This window comes from Urocitellus parryii, chromosome 1 (genome assembly GCF_045843805.1).
Source record: "Urocitellus parryii isolate mUroPar1 chromosome 1, mUroPar1.hap1, whole genome shotgun sequence".
NCBI classification, from domain to species: Eukaryota; Metazoa; Chordata; class Mammalia; order Rodentia; family Sciuridae; genus Urocitellus; species Urocitellus parryii.
Window position 1 is genome coordinate 224,581,403 of NC_135531.1, and position 22,582 is coordinate 224,603,984.

Genomic DNA, 22,582 nt, shown 5'->3' on the forward strand with positions numbered 1-22,582 from the left:
CGTTACGCAGGCCTAAGTGCAGAATCTTTTTTACTTACTTGAAAGGATTTCTTGGTCTCATATTAGCTAGTACTTGGGTCAGCAGGACAATTTGTCTTGAGTTTTTGATTTGTACCTTTTAAAAGAAGATCTATCATAACAAAAATTGGTAAGTAAGGGGATGGATATGTTAAATAGTTTGATATAGCCACTTCACAATGTACACATGTATCAAAATATCATATTGTATATCACAAATAATTTTTTTGACTGTAATAAGTTTGAGGGGCTGGAGTTGTTGCTCAATGGTAGAGTGCTTGCCTGGCATGTGTGAGGCCCTGAGTTCAATCCTCAGCATTGTATACAAATAAATAAATAAAATAAAAAGATCCATTGACAATTTTTTAAAAATTAAAAAAAATAAATTTGAAAATAATATCAAAAGAGGATCTGCTCTTTTGCTGGGAATACTGAATGATTACTGTGCTTTATTAAGATTTACTTTTTCATTGGGGCTGGGGTTGTGGCTCAGTGGTAGAGCACTTGCCTCATATGTGTGAGGCACTGGGTTCGATTCTCAGCACCACATATAAATTAATGAATAAAATAAAAGTCCATCAACAACTAAAATAAATAAATAAATAAATAGGATTTACTTTTTCAGCCGGACACCGTGGCACATGGCCTGTAATCCCAGTGGCTCTGAAGGCTGAAACAGGAGGATCGTGAGTTCAGAGGCAGCCTCAGCAAAAAGCGGGGTGCTAAACAACTCGTTGAGACCCTGTCTCTAAATAAAATACAAAAAAATAGGACTGGGGATGTGGCTCAGTGGTCAAGTACTCCCTCCCAAAAAAAGTTTACATTTTCACGTATACTTACTGAATTCCTATTGTGTGCCAGGCTCCATGCCAACTTCTGGGATGTGATGATGAACAAAATAAGTATATTTCTACCTCATAAATCACAAGACAGAAACTAAGAGGAACTAGAGTCACAGTGCTTTTCATGTCTGGGGATGTTCCTCTCCCTCCAAGCACTCCTTCCTCATCTGCTCCCACTTTGATAGATTCTCATCTTACCTTCCATAAGACCAACTTGCATATATATATAAAACCTTATATATAGTTATATAATGTGGGGGAGAAAGTGATGCCAAACCAGAGATTACTTAAAGAATGTTTTTTCTTATATTTCTGAGTTTTGATTATACAACTAGGAGCTGAGAAATTTTCCAATAATTAAATTCAAAATCTAGTTACTGTATTTTCTTCTTCATTGTCTAGAGAATAATTATATACAGTTACTAATTTCTTTCCCTCTTCAATCCTTCCTTTATTTCTAAATTAGAACACTAGCATGTTCCACCAACAATAGCTTTTCTTTGAAAAGATTTAAAATGTATTTATCACATATATAATTCACGCTTCCCCTTATTTTTTGTGGAAAAAAAAATAGTCTTGGTAATTAGAGCCTCCAACAGATAACCCTTGTTCCAGTCACAAGTAGCTGTTTTATACCACTTCTCCTTCTTGTGGGTTTAGCAGACCTCTTCTTCCTTCTCATTGAACCTCAGGAATGGTGTCTAGGTAAGTGCCAAGCCAAAGAAGCAAGAAATATTTAAATTCCACGCTGCAGGCAGTTTTTATAATTGTTGAGAATAGCTTCTTCCTTAAGAAATGTGATCTGGTTTGTTAAACTTCCCCTTTTTTCCTTAAGGTCTACCATATTTCAGCTGTTTGTTTTTTTAAAGCATATAAACAGCTCATTGAAATGCATGATTTTACATTGAACCTTTGCTTATCCCAGGGAGCATTTTGAAGCACATTCATCTGTGCAGCCGAGCCCCTGTGTAGCCAGGGCAGAAAACCCTGTGTGCCTCACTTGGAAGAGCCCATAAGACTCCACCAGCTGCCTGTTGAGCACTTGAGACTAATTGACTACTGGGTTTGCAAGCTCACAAAAATATTGTTTTAACTTTAAAACTATAAAGAACTCTTCCAACCATACCAAAAATTATATAATAGATCCCCATATATTTGCTACTCAGATTTAGTAGATGTTAAGATTTGGGGCACCATGAAAATCTATATGCCAGTAATCAGTGCTGGTGAGAATGAAGCATAAAATTGGGTGATGAAAGAGAGAGGCACCCTAACCTGACAAGAAGAAGATGTAGGAAAACCCAAGATAGACCCAGGGCCTCTAAAACCACAATTGTCTAGGTCCATTTGGATCAGATGCAAATGAGATCTTCCTTCTAAAGTAATAGGATAATGATTGGTGTTTTGTTAATAACCTAACATCATCTATGAGGAATTAAATAGGTTCCATTCATGCAACTGCTGGAGAAAGAAAGCTAGTATGCAGCCCATTTGCAAAACTTGCTACTTGGAAGCTGATGTGGGAGTTCAAGACCAGCCTGTCTTTGAAATCCTTTCTCAAAAAAAAAATAAAAAATAAAATGAAAAACAAACAACAAACATTTGAGTGAAGGTGAAAAGTTTAAAAATCAAGTTTTGACATTCAAAAGGAATAGATTTCCGTGTTATGAAAAACTTGACACATTCCTGTGCCTCAGGCATGGGGAAGAGTACAGAGTCTTCACTGGGAATGCAGTGGTCTTGGGGTTTTTGGCAACAATTTCTTAAATTTTTTTTTTTTTTTTGAAGAACAGCATGCACAAGAGTGCCTAAGTCATGTGAGGTGTTTTCCCAACATGGACACACCTGGGTACCCAAGTCAAGAAACTATATTCCAAGGTTCCCTGGTCACCCTTGCAACTCCTTTTAGTTGTAGAAGCTAATCCTGACTTTTAACTGCAGAAATTAGTTTTATTTGGGGAATTTTTGATAAACTGTCATCCAGGTAAGAGAGAAAAAGCTGTATATGGTATACTGTTATAATTTGCTTTTTTTTTTAAAGAGAGAGTGAGAGAGGAGAGAGAGAGAGAGAGAGAGAGAGAGAGAGAGAATTTTTTTTTAAAAGAGAGAGAGAGAGAGAGAGAGAGAGAGAGAGAATTTTTAATATTTATTTTTTTTAGTTCTCGGCGGACACAACATCTTTGTTGGTATGTGGTGCTGAGGATCGAACCCGGGCCACACGCATGCACGCTACCGCTTGAGCCACGTCCCCAGCCCTATAATTTGCTTTTCAAGCAAACACATCCTGATTACTTCCTTTTATATAGTTGTTCAAGTTCACTCACCTAAGATTTCTTCCTGCAGGTGCTTGGTTGATAATATGGTGATGATAATAATATATAAGTATTTTGAGATGGAGTCTCACTGTGTTGCCCAAGCTGACCTGGAACTTGCAATCTTATGCCTCAGCCTCCCAAGAAGCTGGGATTACAGGTGCACACCATTGTGCCCTGTTAGCAATAACATTATAAAGCATTTATTGAGGTTGAACAAACTGCTTATCCTCTCTGTGACTCAGCTTCTTCCTCTGTATAACAGTGATAATAATCACACCTTTCTTAGAGAGTTGAGAATTAAAATGTAAATAGACACGAGCATTGTGTCTGTTCCCAAGCAAGTGTGTGTATGTGTGTGTGTGTGTGTGTGTTACAAATGAGGTTAAACCAGGAGGGGGGAGATGAATAACACATGTCTTTAGATATTGCACATTTTTATTTTACTACTGCGTAATCACACATTTTGCAAAAGGCTCCATTTGTGGATTGCCGCAGTCTGGCTGGGCACAAATCACGAGCCACTGAAGCAGGAACAAACTTTATTTCTGAACTCCACCAGCACACTCCACACACGCTCCCCGGGAATTCTCCTGCAAATCATGCACGGGGCGTTCTCTCGGGACACACTACACCAACAGGAAATCCCTCCTCCAGAATTCCTTCCTACCGCACTTCCCCAACCAATGGGAACTCTCCGGGAGTCCCGTGAGAGCTCCAAAGTAGCAGGCCTAGGCAGACAGCAGGGGTCTAATCTCCAATTGAATGCACATCTTAACATAATCATTATCATCTCAATGGCTTGCTGGGGTCACCTTTCAACCAAAAATGCCATGTCATTCCTAGTTGGCTATGGCTCTCAGCAGAGGATAAATGGTCACTTAGTCATTGGGTAGAGAGGATTTGCTCTCCCTGAAAACTAGAGAATTATATAGGGTGTGCTCTCAACCCTCAGGGGAGAAAAAGTATGAGGTGGGTAAACCAATGTTTGACTTCACATCACTTTGATTTCTAGACTTTGACTAGTGTATAGAACGTACTTTGCAAACATTTTTTTTTATAAATGCTTATAGGTCACGTACAAATAAGATAAAACTGGTGAACTCTGATTTGGGTCAGTGGATTATATCCACCTAAACTTCCTGGATGTGATATTGTACTATAGTTACGTAAGATGTTACTTTAGGGGGAAACTGAGTGAAGAGTATGTGAGATCTTTTTTGTATTATTTCTTACAACCGCATGTAAATCTACAATTAAATAAGAATTTTAAAAATACTTATGGAGTTACATTTTTTGAACCTGGGTCTGTCGCAGGCTCTGTTGATTCAAGAGAGAAATAGCAAGACACATTAATGTACTCAGAGAAGATAGAATAGAGGTGAGAAGGGACCTAGAGCTAGTTTTAAAAGTTTGCTTTTCAAGATATTAAAATTACTGGTTTGAAAAGATTCATTATCCAAAGTCTCCATGTTATCAAGGAGGTATAATCAATCAACACTTTTAAGATACCTATATGCACACTGAAATTGGTAAGGAGCAGTCCTTCAGAGTTTGGATTAAATAAAAGGAATACTGTTCTGATGGTGAAGGCTATCGAATGTTGAAAAGTGTCCAAAAATTAGGAAGAATGACTCTTACACGGAAAACTTTAAAGAGGCTGCATTTGCATCTATCTTTGTAGGTTTAGATGTATTTTTGCCTGAGAAGGGACTAAATAATCCCTTACATTTATATGATCCTAAGAAGTTTTATATAGTCAAATTATAAATGTCTTTGATAGTTAGGATTCTTTTTTATTTGCTAGAATTAAGAAATGTCCATGATAAATTGCTGATAGCGTGGAATACATCTATCAAGGAAGTATTCTTTAAACTTTTTAAATCTGCCACACGTTTCCACACATTTAATTTTTTTAAATACATGAACGAGAGATACGGATAATGGCAGAATATGTTCTTTTTTTTCCCTCTTTTTTTAATTTATTTTTTTTTTACAGAATATGTTCTTCAGAACAAAAATTAATTGCATTCTGGATAAGGTGGCCATATAATCTATTGCTTAAATCAGGACTCTTGAGTAGAAAGGCTTTGAAAAAATTTTAAGTTTAATCTATGTGCATATACATATAGATGAATCTTTTCTTAGTGAACACCAGCATCCAGACTGAGAAACAATATCAATAGGAACTTTTGGACTTTCTGGCGTGTTCTATTGCCTGTGGTACCCCTTCCTCAGAAGGACCACCACTGACTTCTCTAACTGAAGAGATGAGTTTTGTCTGTTTTTACCGTTTATACATATTGAATCATAACTGTATACTTGTTAATGTCTGCCTTCTTGGGATTCGCTTTGTAGGTTGATTCCTATCGTTGGATGTAGTACTAATTATAGATCATTCATTTCTTTGCTGTATATTATTTCATAGCGTGAATATATCATAATTTATTTATTCATTCTATTGATGAGCTATTGGGAAGTTTTCCAGGGTTTTGACTATTATAAATGGTGCTGCTAGTAACATTCTAGTGTTTTTTAGTGAACATATGTACATATTTCTTTTGGGCATGTACTCAGGAGTAGAATAGCAGTAAAGGAGCCCAAGAATGAGGCACTGAGGGGCAGGAGTATGTGAGAAGTGGAAGCCAAGGGAAAGGGGTCTTACAAAAGAAAGTGTCTACTGGGTTGAGTTGTTTATTTTGTGTTGATTCTTTAAAAACACTTTCTGTCTCCTTAGCCATCATCGTCTACAGACTGCCATGGACCTGGAAATGCAGCAAGTTCCTGATGAAATCCATTCATGCAGGGTTAAATGGTGTTGCTACCATTCTTGCAGTTATCGCTCTGGTGGCCGTTTTTGATTTCCACAATGCCCAAAGTATCCCCAATATGTACAGTCTTCACAGCTGGGTTGGACTGGCAGCTGTCATATGCTATGTCTTACAGGTCAGTGTATTTATAAACAAGATATAAAAAGCAAAACAATTCAGAGACCATAAATGTTTTCTAAGCATGCTTTACATTTGTTACCATTTTAACTCTTCCCCCAAGTGGGTTCTGGAACTGCAGAATTCACGTCTATGAGCTTGAATGTGAGATTTATTTATTTTATTTTTTTAAAGAGAGAGAGAGGTAGAGAGAGGTAGAGAGAGAGAGAATTTTAATATTTATTGTTTAGTTCTCTGCGGACACAACATCTTTGTTTGTATGTGGTGCTGAGGATCAAACCCGGACCGCACGCATGCCAGGCGAGCGCACTACCGCTTGAGCCACATCCCCAGCCCCGTGAGATTTATAATATGAACATCTGTTGCAGGGACATTACCATCTCCTAACATCTAGACTGATATTGCTCAGACTTTGGAGTTCTGTATGCTGAATAAACTAGCATAGGCAAGAGCTATAACCTTCTTTTCCACATTCTCTGTTTACTTTTCTGAGGGGAGAGACTAATTTATAACTTTTGGCTAGATTTGGAGGGCACATTGATTGTTTTATTTTCCCCTTGTCTTCCCTTCACTTTGTAAAGACATATAGTCTAAGAGCACTATGTTTAAACATAATTTTGTAGAGTTGATAGGTAATTGGATGTTCTGGGTCACTAAATTAAAAGTTAATGTTGTCTTTTGGGTCTTAACCATTTTGTGAAAAAAAAATCTTTGTAAGCTGTATTGATTCAGTTTCCTTCCTTAATTAGCACAGTATCTACTGAACTGCTTGACTAGAATATCATTGGGAACTTCACTTTTCTGGGGATATAGGAGGAATAAGACTTGAGTGGATTCACAAAACCCAAGGCTTATCCTAAACTATATGACCCATTTAAAAAATAGGGACTGTCACCAAACATCTGTCATTTTTTTATTATATATATATATAAAAGTTTTTAAAAACTTTTTAAAAAACAATTTTCATTAAATAAAAGTTGCTATTTCTATGGACACTATTAATTATTTAAATTTAACCAGCTTGGATGTAGAGGTTGGGAATGGAAAGGAGCCTGAAAGGAGAGAAGCACAGAGCAGACCCTATATCTATCAACGATGATCTTCCTAATCCAGAAAGAACAAGGCAAATACTCCAAGTGAATGGCTGAGCCAGCTCAGCTCTTCTGTTCTCCTTAATTTTCCCGCAATATTTTCAGTCATGGGCTCACATCTGAGAGGCAGCTTCCTCATGAATAATCTGAGGTAAACATTCCATTTCTCCATTGCTACCAACTGATGTGGTCTCTCTCCTCAGACAGGAGGATGGCAAGAGCAGAGCCCACTGAGATCTGCCAGTTGCTTTGGACCTGTGTGGCTTATTGGCATCTCTGTAGGACTGCTCTCAGTTCTCTATTTTGCCTTTTTTTAAAACCTTTTTTTAGTTGTAGATGGACAAAATGCCTTTGTTTTATCTGTTTATTTTTATGTGGTGCTGAGGATTGAACCCAGTGCCTCACACATGCTAGGCAAGTGCTCTGCCACTGAGCTATAGCCCCAGCCCCTCTATTTTGCTTTGAGAAGTCAGTTCCTCTCTCTTTGTCTCAGTTCCCCTGCACCACATCAGAATGCAGAATGCTTCTAGAGCCCATATGCTGCAAAGCATTTACATATGTTGCTTGTTCCTTTAGATGAAATACTGGTACAGATGCCCAGGGTACAGGGGAAATAATCTTCCCAGAAGTACACAGGCATTGGCAGAGCTGGGATGCAGACCCAGGTCTGCCAGGTCCCAACCCTCCCTATCAGCAGTTGGCTCTACCATTTCCATGACTTTCCCACAATCACCCAGCCTGTGTTTCAGCATCCTTAGTGAAGGGCCACATCTCTGAGGGTCAGAATAGAAACCATCCAGATTTGCACATGGCTTCCTGTGAAGGTCTTCATATACTACAAATTTTTATACTACTTGCCTGATCACACAAATTGTAAAAGACTGCTTTGTACATAAAAGTACACTGGCTCTGGGCTTCCAAGTGCAGTAGTTACAATGGACTAAATAAAATGCCTTTACTGAATTAGTTCTGTACCAAGGCATCTCAGGATATCTGAACAGGTATATGTCAGAAGTGGCTGCATTCCAGTGATTATTTTTCTTATTACTCTCTGAAACTTCTAATATTTCTCCGTCACAGCTATTTCTTGCATAATAATAATAATAATAATAATAATAATAAGTAATAAAGTGAATAAATAGATATATAATAAAATATTTTTCTATACCAGGTATGTCTTTTAATTAGGATTCTCTAAAATCAATTATACTTTGCTCTGTATCTTAATATATAAAATTAAGGGATATTTAGGAATTAATAAAAAATGAGAATGCTTATTCCAAAATTCATGGGCCTTAACTAAAATGGCTCTTGGAGGAATATAAGTTTAAATGTGTTTATTTATTTACTTTTGGAAACTATACGTACTATACGTAAACTATTCCTTCAAGACATTGAAAGAAAATAGCAGGAAGCAGGTTACGGTGGTGTACACCTGTAATCCCAGCTACTGGGGAGGCTGAAGTGGGAGGATCTCAAGTTTGATGTCGGTCTGGGCAAGTTAGTGGACCCTGTGCTTGATCACTTCTTGTCATTCATTCAGGAATGAGGTGAACAGCTCTATATCTGTTTCTAGGAAGGATGGTTACATTCCAGCTTTATTCCTTGGTTGTATAAAAAATGTTTTTAAGTTGTTTGCATTGCCTGTCCATAGGAGCAACAGATCTCCCATCCCTGTAGGGCCAACACTACTAATTTCCACCCAGATGCTCAGGTAGAAATGAGGTGAAAGAACATTTCTTTTCCCTGTAAAGAGAAATCATCACAAAGCTTGCTTTCTTCACTTCTGATCCGAGCTAAGCAAAGATTCTTGCCTCCATGTTGTTCACTGCAAAATACAGGAGATGTTTTTCTGTCATATTTCTTAAAAGCAAAAAGGGAAAGCACTTTCACTTTCTGAGTGAATAAACATTCTCTCCTGATGGTGGTTCCTGCACTGCCCTTTGTGGGTGGAGAATAGGAAGCCCCCCTTTTTGAGAGCTACCAGTAGTCTTAGGGCTGTCAGAGCCACACTGCTGTGCACTGCAATTGCAAAGTATAATCATCTGCGACCATTTATCGGAGTTTGTAAGGTCAGTTTGCACCCCCTCAGCCCAACTCGAGGAAGAACCTTCATGGAGTAAGAAAAGATGGAGAGAGATTTTCAAGATTGGATCCTCTCACTTTATTTAGCACTGTTGGGGGTTTGGGTTGGCCCCTAGGCTAAAATCAAGATTTACCTACTGAATTAAGACAGTATCAGGGTTGTTTCAATAAAAACAAAATGGAAGGAGATAAACATTAGGACAATACAACCCCAAACAGTTGAAAGCTCTTCACCCATCCTCAATGGACTGAAATCAGTTCAAGCACAGAATTCTTTTCTACTTGAGATTTAGCGTCTGGGACATTAAACAAAACCAAATTGTTATGTGTATATGGAATTTATAAGTCATTATAGTAAAATTAACTTCCATGATTTATATATAACCTAATGTAGAAAATGTAGAACTCCCACACAGCTATCCAACTGTACCTCAAACCCATATTTCTTGTGTGGATTCTAACCCCTGGGGGTAGTCAGACTCCTGATGTTTTTTCTTCATTTCCTGGTTTTCTTTTCTTTCTTTTTTTTTTTTTTTTTTGGTACCAAGTATTTAACCACTGGACTACATCCCTCACCCACTTTTTTTTTTTTTTTTAATATTTATTTTTTAGTTCTCAGCGGACACAACATCTTTGTTTGTATGTGGTGCTGAGGATCGAACCCGGGCCGCAGGCATGCCAGGCGAGCGCCCTACCGCTTGAGCCACATCCCCAGCCCCCTCACCCACTTTTTGTTTTTCTGTTTTGCTGAGGCTGGTTTTGAACTTGTGATCCTCCTGCCTCCCGAGCTGCTGGGGTAACAGGTGGGCACCATCTTGCCCAACGTTTTTTTTTAAAAAGAATGTTGCTAATGTTCTATTGAGTATAGGTGTTTCACATTGCCTCCTATCTTTATAAAAACATTTTATTTTTAAGTCACGAGTGGATGTGAAATTTTATTGAATGATTTTTCTGTGTGCCTTGAGATGAATATGGCTTCTCTTTTTTAATCTGTTAATATAGTTGGATTACATCAATAGATTCTAATTTTAAACTTGGTAAATTACAAACATCTTTAATTGTCCCAAGAATCTATTTTTTAATTGATTCTGGATTGTTATCTCTTGTTTTCTTTGTGCTCACAGGGCTTCTTAGAAAAATAGTTTCACAACTTTTTGGCTTTTGTTTTGAGGGAGGAATGCTGGCTCCTGGCTTTTCCTTGCTCAGATCCAGAGAATAGGTACTGTTTAAGAACACAGGATTTGCAATTAGGGAGACCTCAGTTTTGAATAAGTTTCATCCATTTGATAGCTGGTGACCCTGAACAAGTTATTTAATTTCTCTGGAAATTGTTCATGTATAAATCAAGGTTCATGATACTTCACAAAATCATAAAAATTAGAGCCAAATAATGCATGAAAATGCTCCACCCAGGGCTTAGCACACTGGAAAAATACAAGTTAGCTCTGTTGTCATTAGAAGTATAAATCTTGTGGGAGGCTCCTTTGTGACCTGAAGATGACATAAGTACTTTCATGGTTTGAGAACATGTATTTTCTGTCAGTGAAATTTTATTCACAAATTCATCTATTTATTCAATAGTTGTATATCTGTGCCAGATACTTTGCTAAGTGTGGGAGATACATTGTTCTACAAGTCAAACATAGGCTCAAAGAGACATGCTCTCTGCCCTTAGAAAGCTTGCAGGGGTAGACAGATAATTGATATGCTGGTTATGGAGTGTTCTGGAAGAGCTCTCTTAGGATAAAGGAGACACAGGAAGTTACACCAAGATCTGAAGTTGTTAGCCTGGTGTTGAAAAGGCAGACTCTCCCAGGTGCATAAAATACCTGTGAGAAAAGTTTTGCTTTGAGGAATAGGAAGGACACCAGACTGCCCAGAGTGGAGTACAGAACATGAATTGCAGTCTAGGGCAGGATTAATACGGAGAATCTAGCTTGAAGGTGTTTACAGAGGTTCCGATGAGAAGTGGTGTTGGCCTCCAGGAGTAGTAGTGGCAGTGAAGCAGATTGGATAGATTCTAAAGGTATTGAGGAGATAGAATTTTTAAAGGCAGATTTGAAAAGTAAATGAGATGAAGAATGAGAGTCATTAACAGATTTCAGCAGATGGGTGGATGAAAAGGGGATGGAAGGGCTTGAGAAGTGTCCAATGCAAAGAGGGTCTGACAATTGCCCATTTAGGAAATTTGCCATTAAATGGATGGATGTGGAGACTATCATGCTAAGTGAAACAAGCCAATCTCCAAAAAACCAAAGGTCGAATGTTCTCTGTTATATGTGGATGCTAATACACAGCAATGGGAATGGGTAAAGAATAGAAGTTCAGTGGATTAGACAAAGGGGAATGAAAGGAAGGGAGGGGGAGAGGATTAGGAAAGACAGAGGAATGACTATGACATAACTTTCCTGTGTACATATATGAATACACCACAGTGAATCTCTACATCATGTACAAGCACAAGATGGGCATCCTAATTAGAATAAGATGTACTCCATATTAGTATAAATATGACAAAATTGACTCTACTGTCATGTATAATTAAAAATAACAACAACAAAAGTCACTGAACATCTTGGAAACCAAGTTATTTGGAGTGCAGAAGCCAGATTGCAATGGTTAAAGAGGGAATGAAGGTAAAGAAATAGTTTACTCTGTCAAATGATTTGAATAAGCAGGGAGGGAAAAGAGGAAATTTTTTTTAAATGTCTACTTTTCATTATGAGAAACTTGGGCATGTGAAAATGATGACAGGGTGACACCTGTAAAGAAGGAGAATTTGTGAATGATGAAGAGACATAATAATTTATAAATAGATCTTAAGGAAGCAGGTTGCAGAGACGGCTGGAAAATTAAAGGTCTGACACCAACTCCATTGTAATTGAAAAAAGAATGGGGTTTGGTTTGGCGGCAGGATGTTGAGGCTTTTCTCTGAAGTTGCCTCTGTTTTTTTTTTATTATTATTTTGGAGGGGGGGGGGTACCAGGGATTGAACTCAGGAGCACTCGACCACTGAGCCACATTCCCAAGCCCTAATTTGTGTTTTATTTAGAGACAGGGTCTCACTGTGTTGCTTAGCTCCATGCTTTTGTGCTTTTGCTGAGACTGGTTTTGATCCTATTGCCTCAGCCTCCTGAGCTGCTGGGAGGTATGCACCACCATGCCAGCTACCTTTATTTTTTCAGTGTGGAGGTCATAAAATTTTCTACTGGCTGTGCACAACAGCACACTCTTGTAATCCCAGCTACTTAGGAGGCTGAGGCAGGAGGATCCCAAGTTCAGGATCAGTCTGGGCAATTTAGCAAGACCCTGTCTCAAAATAAGAAATACAAAAAGCTAGAGGTGTAATTCAGTGATTGAATGCCCCTGGATTCAATCCCCAGTACCATATTGGGGGGAGGCACTCTGGAGAGTCAGAAATTTGAGAATAGGGGAAAATGGAGAGTCAGCTGATAAATCAGACAATTAAAGGTTTGTTGAGCAGTATCCAACTGCTCATTATTATCTCTTTATAGTGATGCCAGTTTCCTTAATGGTGACTTACTCCGGTAATACCTGACAGGCTAGGAGGAGTGGTGAAGATGGCTAAGCCAGAGTGGGGTATTGCCTGGGTGGATGTAGCAGGGAGATGCAGGATGTGGGCAGGAGACTCAATGACTGGTTTGAGTGTTGTTATACTTTTTATAAAAACCTATGGACAGGGCTGGGGATGTGGCTCAAGCGGTAGTGTGCTTGCCTGGCATGCGTGCGGCCCGGGTTCGATCCTCAGCACCACATACAAAGATGTTGTGTCTGCCGAAAACTAAAAAATAAATATTAAAATTCTCTCTCTCTCTCTCTCTAAAAAAAAAAAAAAAAAAAAAAACTTATGGACATATTCTAGTTGCTATTCATTAGATTTTTTTCATCCCTGGAAGAGAAGTACCATTGAGTCTCAGCTTCTACTCTAGAACTACTCAGTCAGAAACTCTGGGGGTGGGGCCCCAAATTATGCACTATAATAAGTCTACCAGGTGATTCAGATGCATGCTAACGTTTGAGAATAGTTGGCCTAAAAAAAAAGCTTGCTGATAGTTACAAGGTTAGATGTTATAGTAATCCCAATGAAAACAAATGTGAGTTGCTGGAACACAGGGAGCTTGTCCATCTTCAATAGCATATGCAGCACTCAGAGCAACATCTGGTTTAGAGCAAAGATTTCAAAATGTATGTAGAATGAAGGAATTGGTACTGAATGTGGCATAGCAGAAGGATGAAGGAGAGTTGGGAGGAGCTTCCTCATAATCTATAATTGACTTGGCTCTTTAAACTACCTCTACTCTCCCCCATTCAAAAAAAAAAAAAAGGTAAACCATACCTAAAAAAACAAACAAGCAAACAAAAAAACTAGCCAAGTGGATATTTCCTGCTCTCATTAATGACTTTTGCAATAAAAGTTAGGTTTCAAGGTTTATACACACTTTTTTTTTAATAGTAATGGGGATTTAGCTCAGAGCCATGCTCTATCACTGAGCTATATCCCCAACCCTTTTTATTTTTTATTTTGAGATAGGCTCTCAATAAGTTTTCTAGGCTGACCTTGAACTTGCTATCCTCTCCCCTCAACCTCCAGAGTAGCTGGGATTACAGGTGTGCATCACAGCACCTTGCTACACACATTTAAAAAAAAATAGTCTGTTTTTGTAATAAAACTGTTGTAGTAAAATATATTTAGATCTGTAAAGACAGTAATAATTAACTGAGAAAGCCCAAGTATCCAAATATTTAAGATAAAAACTTTAAAAATAAGTTTTATAATTCTGGTTATAAAAGTAGTACACATTTGGGGGCCAGGGTTGTGGCTCAGAGGTAGAGCACTTGCCTAGCATGCATAAGGCACTGGGTTCATAAAAAACAAAAAAAAAACACATAAAAAAACAAAAACAAATAAAGTAAAGGTATTGAGTCCATCTACAACTAAAAAAATAATTTTTTTTAAAAAAAGCTCTATGATGTAGTACACATTAATTTAAAATTTTATGAAATAGAGGACTCTGTAAAGAAAAAATTCAAGATTAAATACCACATTGAGAGATAGTGTTACATTTTGGTTTAATTTTTTTCATTGTACCTATGGATATAGATATTGAATTTTAAAACATAATTAGGATTGTACAAATTTTCACTTTCATCTTTAAGTAATAACTTTTTTTTTTTCAGTACTGGGCATTGAACCTCAGACCTTTTTGCATTTTATTTTGAAATAGTGTCTCACTATGTTGGCACTGAACTTTGGTTCTTCTGCCTCAGCCTCCTGAGTTGCTGGGATTGTAGGTATGCACCACCATGCCCAGCTCCAAGTAATAACTTGTTATGAACTTTTATATTGCCTTAGTTCTCTTAAGAACTTCCATTGTGGTGAAGAACAGCTTCGTGTTGGTGATGGTTCCTAAACAGTGGAGCACTTTGGCTTCTTTAAACTATCTGTGCTCTTACACATCGTTGGTACTGAATAAGTCTTCTTAGACTGTGGGTAATAGAAGATTCCACTGCATCCTTTTGCGGGGATTTTCAGTTCACCTGGATCAAAAATAATTTGAGTGAATCAAAAGTAGTGATCTTCCGATTTCAACATGTGTAAGAAACACCTGGGCGTTCTATTAAAAATGAATGTTCCTGGCCCTAATCCAGAAACTCTGATTTGCATGTCTGGACATGACTCAGCATCTTCTTAAATTTATACCTTAAGTGTTTCTGATGCATGTTTTCTGGGAATCACATTTTAAGAACCTCTGACTTAGGTTCTTGTAATTTTTTGACGAAGGATCTTGTAATTTTCAGTCCACTAGGTTATAAGTTGCCCTCTTCACTTGTAAGGTGGTAAGACTAAGATGGTTAAAATGAAATAAAGTCTGTTTATTAGAAAGTATTACAAATTTTAAGTTTGCATCATTGCACTACTTGAAACACTTAATCAAAGCCAAGCATTCCGTAATGTTTTCCCTTTCCTTTTAGAAGTAATTCTCTTTTGTTGAAGAATTTCTTCAATGGTGAAAATACGATTTAATTGCTTGAGTTTTCTGGTTTTCTCACCTACTTAAATCATTGAGCCGTATAGGATTACAAGAGACGCATGATAAATTATGAAGGAAATGAGAAAAAAACAATAAGGATCTTTAAAAAATAGTCAAGAGAGCAAGAATATGAAAAATAACGTTTTTCTATAGGTAAACCATAGGAAGGCATAGAATGCCTTTACAGAAATATATTTGTGCTAAATCCCAGGCAGTCATTGACCTGGGCCACATTTTCATATTGAAAGTACAACATGAATGTCAGGAAGTTTGCCCCTAGATACTGATAGAACTATTGACGTTCACTGAGGAAGAATTAGGAATATTTTGAACTGTCAAGGGGGAAATCCTCTGAACCATTTTCTAACACATTCAAGCATTTGCAGTATTAGGTGAAAAATAATATGTGCACACCAGCATCAAAGGCACTTTTTATCACTATCGTATCATAACTGTGTGTATTACACATAAGCTGATTCTAACAGTGTTCTAGGGCTTTGAACCCATCCTCTTCCTCCATTCTTCTGGTGTTTCCCACCTTAGACGTTGGGTCTCTAACACAGAGGATGGAGCAGTGAATGATGTTAGTAATTTTCTCCTCATTCTTCTGTTTTTTTCGGAGTGTTTTGTCAGGCTGGTAGATTCTAACTCAGTACTTTTTTTTTTTTTTTAAGTCTTTAAACTCAGTAATCTGTTAGCCACTAAGTGATCTTTATTTTCTTGTTGAGGAAATACTTACTGGGCAGGGTATGGGGGGCAACAAAACAAAACTCTGGAAGTCCAACAGACTTCAATTTATATAGGAATTTTGCTGTCTTCTCTGCAAAGAAGATTCTCATTAGGGATTTAATTATCAAGGAAATGGAGAGAATTGTCCTGTAGAATTCATTTTTTCCTCACGAAAAAATGGTCATCTTGTTTCCACATAGCTTTTTAGACTGAACTAACTGAATTATATGTCCTAATGTGTTCTGTTTTTCATTTTTTTTCACCCCAGGTTCTATGGAAAAGTTTTTTTTCCCATTTTTTTTACAAATTGCTTTTAGAATAACTTTAAATGAGTTAAAACTTAAATTAAACAATAACCTTTGTACTTTTTGGTGTTTAGCTTTTCACAGGTTTTTTCATCTTTCTGCTTCCTTGGGCTCCACCTTCTCTCCGAGAATTTGTCATGCCCATACATGTTTATTTTGGACTTTTCCTCTTTGGAACAACGATTGCGACGGCCCTTATGGGAGTGACAGAGAAACTATTTTTTGTCCTGTAAGTTGTACAGTCTTCCTAATTGTAATACATAAGCTTTAAAAAGTTAAATACTTGTTCACTGGAAATGTAATGTAAATGTAACAGATAAATATAAATATATATACACACATATATGTGTGTGTATATATGTGTGTGTGTGTGTGTGTGTGTGTGTGTGTGTGTGTGTGTATAATCCTCTGAACCATTTTCTAACACATTTAGGCATTTAGTATTAGGTAAAAATTAAAATGTGCATATCAGCCTCAAAGGCACTTTTCATCATTATCTTATTATGACTGTGTGTATTACTCATAAGTTGATTAACAGTGTTCTAGGGCTTTGAATCCATCCTCTGCCTCCATTCTTCAGGTGTTCCCCCGTTAGACCTGGGGTCTCTAACATAGAAGATAGAAACAGAGAACTATCAATTTTTTGTCTGTAAAATGGTCATAATAACACAGTTTCACAATTTTTTTTTTTTTTTGGACACTATACACCTTAGTTTTTATTACATGCTCTGGGACACAGATGAGATACCAGGGAGAGGCAGAGGCACAGAGATCTCTTTCATTCATACCTGGGATCTTTCAAACTCCCCCCACCCCAACTGTTTGCCCACCGTCCTTTAAGGTGCCTCTGCAACTTCTGAATAAAAGCAGTCTTGCCCTGGAGAGTGTTGTTGTGCTCCTGAACTGGCCAGACCTGCCCCGCCCTGGCTCCATTGCCTCAATTTCTAAGGAAGGAATTCCAAGGCTATCTAAAAGGAAGTCATTGTTTTTGGAAAACAGTAGCAAAGTAACTACAGGTCATTAGCTTCCTCCCTTGGGCCTGAAATCAAGATATATATATATATATTTTTTTTTTTTTAAGTTGTTAATGGACCTTTTTTAAATTTTTTTTTCATTTATATGCAGTGCTGAGAATCAAACCCAGTACCTCACACATGCTAGGCAAGTGCTATACCACTGAGCCACAGCCCAGCCCAATGTAACAGTTTTTTTAAACAAAAATTTTAAGCTTAAAATGTTTATGTTAAAAAATAACTTGTGGGGCTGGGGTTGTAGCCCAGTGGCTAGCATGTAGATGCACTTGCCTGGCATGTCTGAGGCACTGGGTTCAATTCTCAACACCATGTATAAATAAAAAAAATTAAAAAATAAAGGTCCATCAACAACTAAAAAGAAATATTTAAAAAACAAACAAAAAATAATTTGTATTATACATGGAACAAATGACTAAAATTTTTGAAGGATCACCTGCAAAACAACTATTAAAGTTATGGATTCCCTTTCAGTTTTTTTATGTGCATATTTTCATGTTAATACAATTACAGTGTATACACATTTTCATTTCATCTTTTTCAATTTTTAAGTGATACAGATATTCTAGGTACCATATTCATGCTTGGGATTTTTGACAATTTTATAATATTTCATTGTGTGAGTTATAGCATGACTTAAATTTCTCCTTAATATCAAGCGTTAAGGGAATTTACATTAAAGCCACACCAGTGTGCATTTTGAACAGATGAATTCAACACTATGTTGTATGTTGCTGTAGAACCCTATTTGTAATTGGACACGTTCTCTTTTTTCATAGGAAAGATCCTGCATACCATTCATTCCCACCAGAAGGTGTTTTTGTCAACACCCTCGGCCTTCTGATTCTGTTGTTTGGGGCCCTCATTTTTTGGATCGTCTCAAGACCACAATGGAAACGTCCTAAAGAACCAGACTCTACCCTTCTTAAATCAAATTGTGACACTACAGAGAGAATGGAAGGTGACATAGCAATAAGCTCTGGCAACAACACAGACAGATCAGATTCAGAGTTAAACAATGAAGGAGCGACCAGGAAAAGAAACTCCGGCCTGGATGATGTTGGCCAGAGGTCCACCATGTAAAATTTTATAGAGGTGCAGAAGTATAGCTTCCACTTTAAAAACCAGCTCTACAATTTAGCTTCTCCTACTTAGCCATGAGATAATTGAGCTAATATTTGTTGTAACCATCAAGGAGGGTTTCTTGAAAAGAGTCGGTGTGGATTGAGGCCTGTGAACATTCCTGAATTGGAAAGGACTTGATCAATATAATAATAGCTGATAAAATTTGTATTTGTTGTACCTTTTGCTTGTTGAGGACCAAAGTATTGGTGCAACATCTTGCACAGAACAGGTGCTCCAAATGTGTCTTATCAGTTGATTGATTGATTGGATAAACTGGCAGCTTCCCTAGCCTCTTGTCACACTGTCATTTCCCGTTAATCCTGGGAGCCCAGTGATTTCAGAAGTAGATAAAATTTTAAAATAAAATTTTAAAATAACGGGGTTTAGACCATTATGCTACACAGATGTCATGACAAGAGTATGGTTGGGGGAACTTTAGGAAAATTATTAGTTCCCTTCTCCCCTGGTAGCCTTCTGCTCCCTCTCCAGTTGGTTTGGGCTTATGTTGGTCCTGGATACAAGCATTTTATTAGGGCATTTTGGAGCAGTCAATGGACCATAGGTAGTTGAAGAGATCTTTTCTGGTCAGACTTGGAAGATTTTCCAGAACTCAGCTTCAGTCCTAGACTTCCCCAGATTCTAGACCTCTTAGAATAAAAATATGCCTGAATGCTTAAGAAGCATAAACAGCTCTACAAATCTCAAAGAGCGTCTTTTCCTAAGTTTGTTTTTATTGTTTAAAGTACTTACCTGACACTATGTGCTAGATGCTTTTCTAAGTTCCCTCAGCCCCCAGACAGACCTTATGGGGTGGTTATTATCCCCATTTTACAGGTCAGACATCTGAAGCCTGGAGATGTTAATAACATGCCTCAACCTCACGGTGGAACTGCCATTCAAACCCTGGCAGGCCAGCTCCTCAGCCTGGGATCCCAGTCACTTCACTGTGCAATACTTTTCTGTTTAATACTAATTTGTACCCCTGAATAAACCTCGGTTGCTGAAGTGGACTGGAATGAGGCTAGAGGGGTGTTTCTTTGTGGCTGTCTCCCAGTGATCCTCCAGATAGCCAAAGAATAGGGGCCTCCCATTTCTGAACATAGATGGGAGCCTCTGCTGCTGCCAACAAGTCTTAACCTGCCTCGATGCCCTTTTAATCTTAAAATTGTGTCTTGGCAACAGAGAGGTTTGAGCAAAAACATATGTAGCTTGCAAATTTGATGAATTAATTGCAATATTCGTTCTTCAGGATCTTAGCTGCTGAACAACTTTGTGTTTGGAGCGAACATTCTCATGGACTGCCCTTTGCTGGGGCAAAAGCCAAGATCCTTCCTGATTTTTATGGAGTTCCAGGGGCTGTTTTGAGCTTTGGGTTCTTAGTAATGAATTGAGACTTAGAGATGATACGTTTTATGCATGGAGGCCTCTATCTAGGCTCTAAACTGACTTAAAACCTAGAGTAGTACCTATGCTTAAATGATGTCTTTTTGGGTTTTGGTTGACTTTTGGCTTTCCTGTAGTCTTAAGTTGAAGCATTTTAGAATTCTTGTGTGGTGGCATACACCTCTAGTCCCAGCTGTTTGGGAGGCTGAGGCAGGAGAATCCTTTAAGCTCAAAAGTTTGGGGGCATCCTGATCAACAGAATGAGACCCTGTCTCTTAAAATAAATAAATAAATAAATAAAATTTTAAAAATATATATATATATACACTTTATATGTATGTATGTATTTTAATGTGTATAAAAACCTTATAGTTTATACCAAATACATTTAACGTTTTTGGTGCTTAATGGACTTCTTTTATATAACTGGTAATTACTTCCAAAGACTGAATACAAGTTAGACTCTATCATATTCCTTAAATTTCATGGATAATCATTCAAGATTTCCTTGCTGAAGCACTGTTTTCCTCTTATTCAGTTAATTCTATTTCCTAAATTGTTAATGGTGTCAGAAGGATCTGCAATGCTCAGCCCAAAGCCTAGAACATGGTAGCACAATTAAATTGAGTATGGGTGCTAAGTGGAAGGAGTAATTGCATGTCACACACACAGTTTGATAAATAGATGTTTTATTACAGGTAGGCACCCCAAATTCCAAGCTTATTTTGAGGAGGGAGGATGGTGACTGTATCCCAAGAAGTGAGGCTACCATTTCTTTTTATATAGGCCAAGAAAGAGGTGATCAGTGCACAGCTAATTATTTAGCACTAGAATAGCTCCATTGCAAAGTATTTGATCATCCTTCATCTCAACCTTTTATTTTCTCTCAATTGGGCTAATGTGAGGGTAATCTTAGATATTATAAGGACTTCTTTTCTTTCATTTTCAGCCTTTATGAAAAGGATATGTAGTAAAATATATCTAGAAACTTTTCTGTTTGAGAGTCTTCTTTTAATGGGCTTTTTATTCTAAGGATAATTGCGCCTTTATCTTTCAAAAGCTGATATTTCCTACCTAAAGCATCTCCACCAAAAATATCATATTAAAAAGCTCACAAAGAATAGGGGAGAAGAAAGCTTCAGGTATCAATTCCAAAACACTGATTGAAACTTCCCAAAATAATTATAGCTTACATCATCTGCTGAGATAATCTGGCTTGACTTACCCCATAATCTAATTGCAAAAAAGAAAGCTTTATTTTAGCACTCACCTAAATCAACACCAAAGAAAGCCTTTTCTTTCGAAGGGTTTATTGAAAAACTCAAATGAATATACTTTATTGAATTAATGTCATCAAAAGTGTTCGGCTTCCTATGCTTGTGTCAAACTGAATCCACCCTCCAAAGTGCTTTCTTTCCTTTACTTATGTGGTTTCATTTAAGCTGTGCTGTTCAGAAACCACATCTCAGACCTTGCAATGAAATGACAAAGGAGGCAATTGCACTTTTTAAGGAGTACTGACAAGTGGTTTGTTTTCTAAAGGACAAGATAAATTGTATGTCTCATTTTTAATTAAGCTCTTTTTCCTGCTGGGTTGGAAATTCCAGCATCATCCTGATTGATCACAACTGACAAATTTAAAGTGCAAAAGAAGGAGTAAAGCCTTATGTCAGTTTTGTTGCAATGTGATAGAATTTTTATCTTGATGTGTCCTTTTTTGGATAATGCCAACAGAAAACTGTAACTGCTAGGTCTTATACATAGGAATATTTAGAGAAGGAAAATAAGTGGAAAAGAAAATTTCTATCTTTTAAGTTTGTCTTTTTATCTTTGCACATTTATTGACAAAGATGAACTATTTTGAACATTTTATAAATTTGTGGGAAAAGTATGCATCTATTTTTTTCTTGACTTTCTATATAGTAATAAAAGGTATTTTGGAAATTCTATGTGTTTGCTCTCTGTTTTTTTCCATGGTAGAAGGCACAGGCTTTATTTGAAAGTTTCTTTCCCCTGTTTCTTCAGTGAGGGGTTATTTTTAAGTACTTTTATTGAAAATGCTGTCATATTTCTCTGTAAAGTACACTTGAGGTATCATCCCTTCACAGAGGACCCTTTCAAAAGTGTCAAGGTGCTGGGTGCAGTAGCACACACCCGTAATACCAGCTAATCAGGAAGCTGCAGCAGGAGGATTTCAAGTTCCAGACCAACCCAGGCAACACAGCAAGATATCTCAGAAATTAAAAAAAAAAAAGACCAGAGGTGTAGATCAGTGGTATAGCAACCTTGGCATCAATCCCCAGTACCACACAAATACCCACCCAACTATGGTGTCCCCTCCATATAGGTTCTGAATTGGACCACACTACAGGATGGTATGGGATAGGCAATCACATAGATGCAGTGTAAGTTAGAAAATCATGGAAGAAGAGCCTATTAAAATACTGGTCATTACAGAACTCTGTGTTTACAGTAGTTATTCATTGAGAAAGTTCATAATTTTCTTGGATGAACTGGTTAGTTGGTTTGTTTTCCAAAATTAGAAAAATAAGGGTTATTAGTATCTAAGTAGTGTCCAAACTCAGGAAATCTTAACACTAAGGCTCATCTGGGCCTGCTTTTCTTCACCTGCTTTTTATCTGATGGGAAATGTTCATGGT

At 37.4% G+C, this 22,582-nt stretch overlaps 1 protein-coding gene across 2 annotated transcripts in view; it reads left to right on the top strand.

Annotated features, from left to right (window-relative positions):
• The window catches only part of Cybrd1 (cytochrome b reductase 1), a 29,580-nt gene extending 7,768 nt beyond the window's left edge, over positions 1-21,812 (top strand). Inside the window, exons 2-4 of one of the 2 annotated variants that reach the window (XM_026389575.2) lie at positions 5,910-6,118; positions 16,458-16,612; positions 18,194-21,812. In XM_026389575.2, coding sequence (XP_026245360.1) covers positions 5,910-6,118; positions 16,458-16,612; positions 18,194-18,497 — 668 coding nt within the window. In that variant the 3' untranslated portion in view covers positions 18,498-21,812. The remainder of the gene's footprint in view (positions 1-5,909; positions 6,119-16,457; positions 16,613-18,193) is intronic. The other variant, XM_026389577.2, reaches the window with a different exon arrangement.
• Positions 21,813-22,582: the final 770 nt, after the last annotated feature.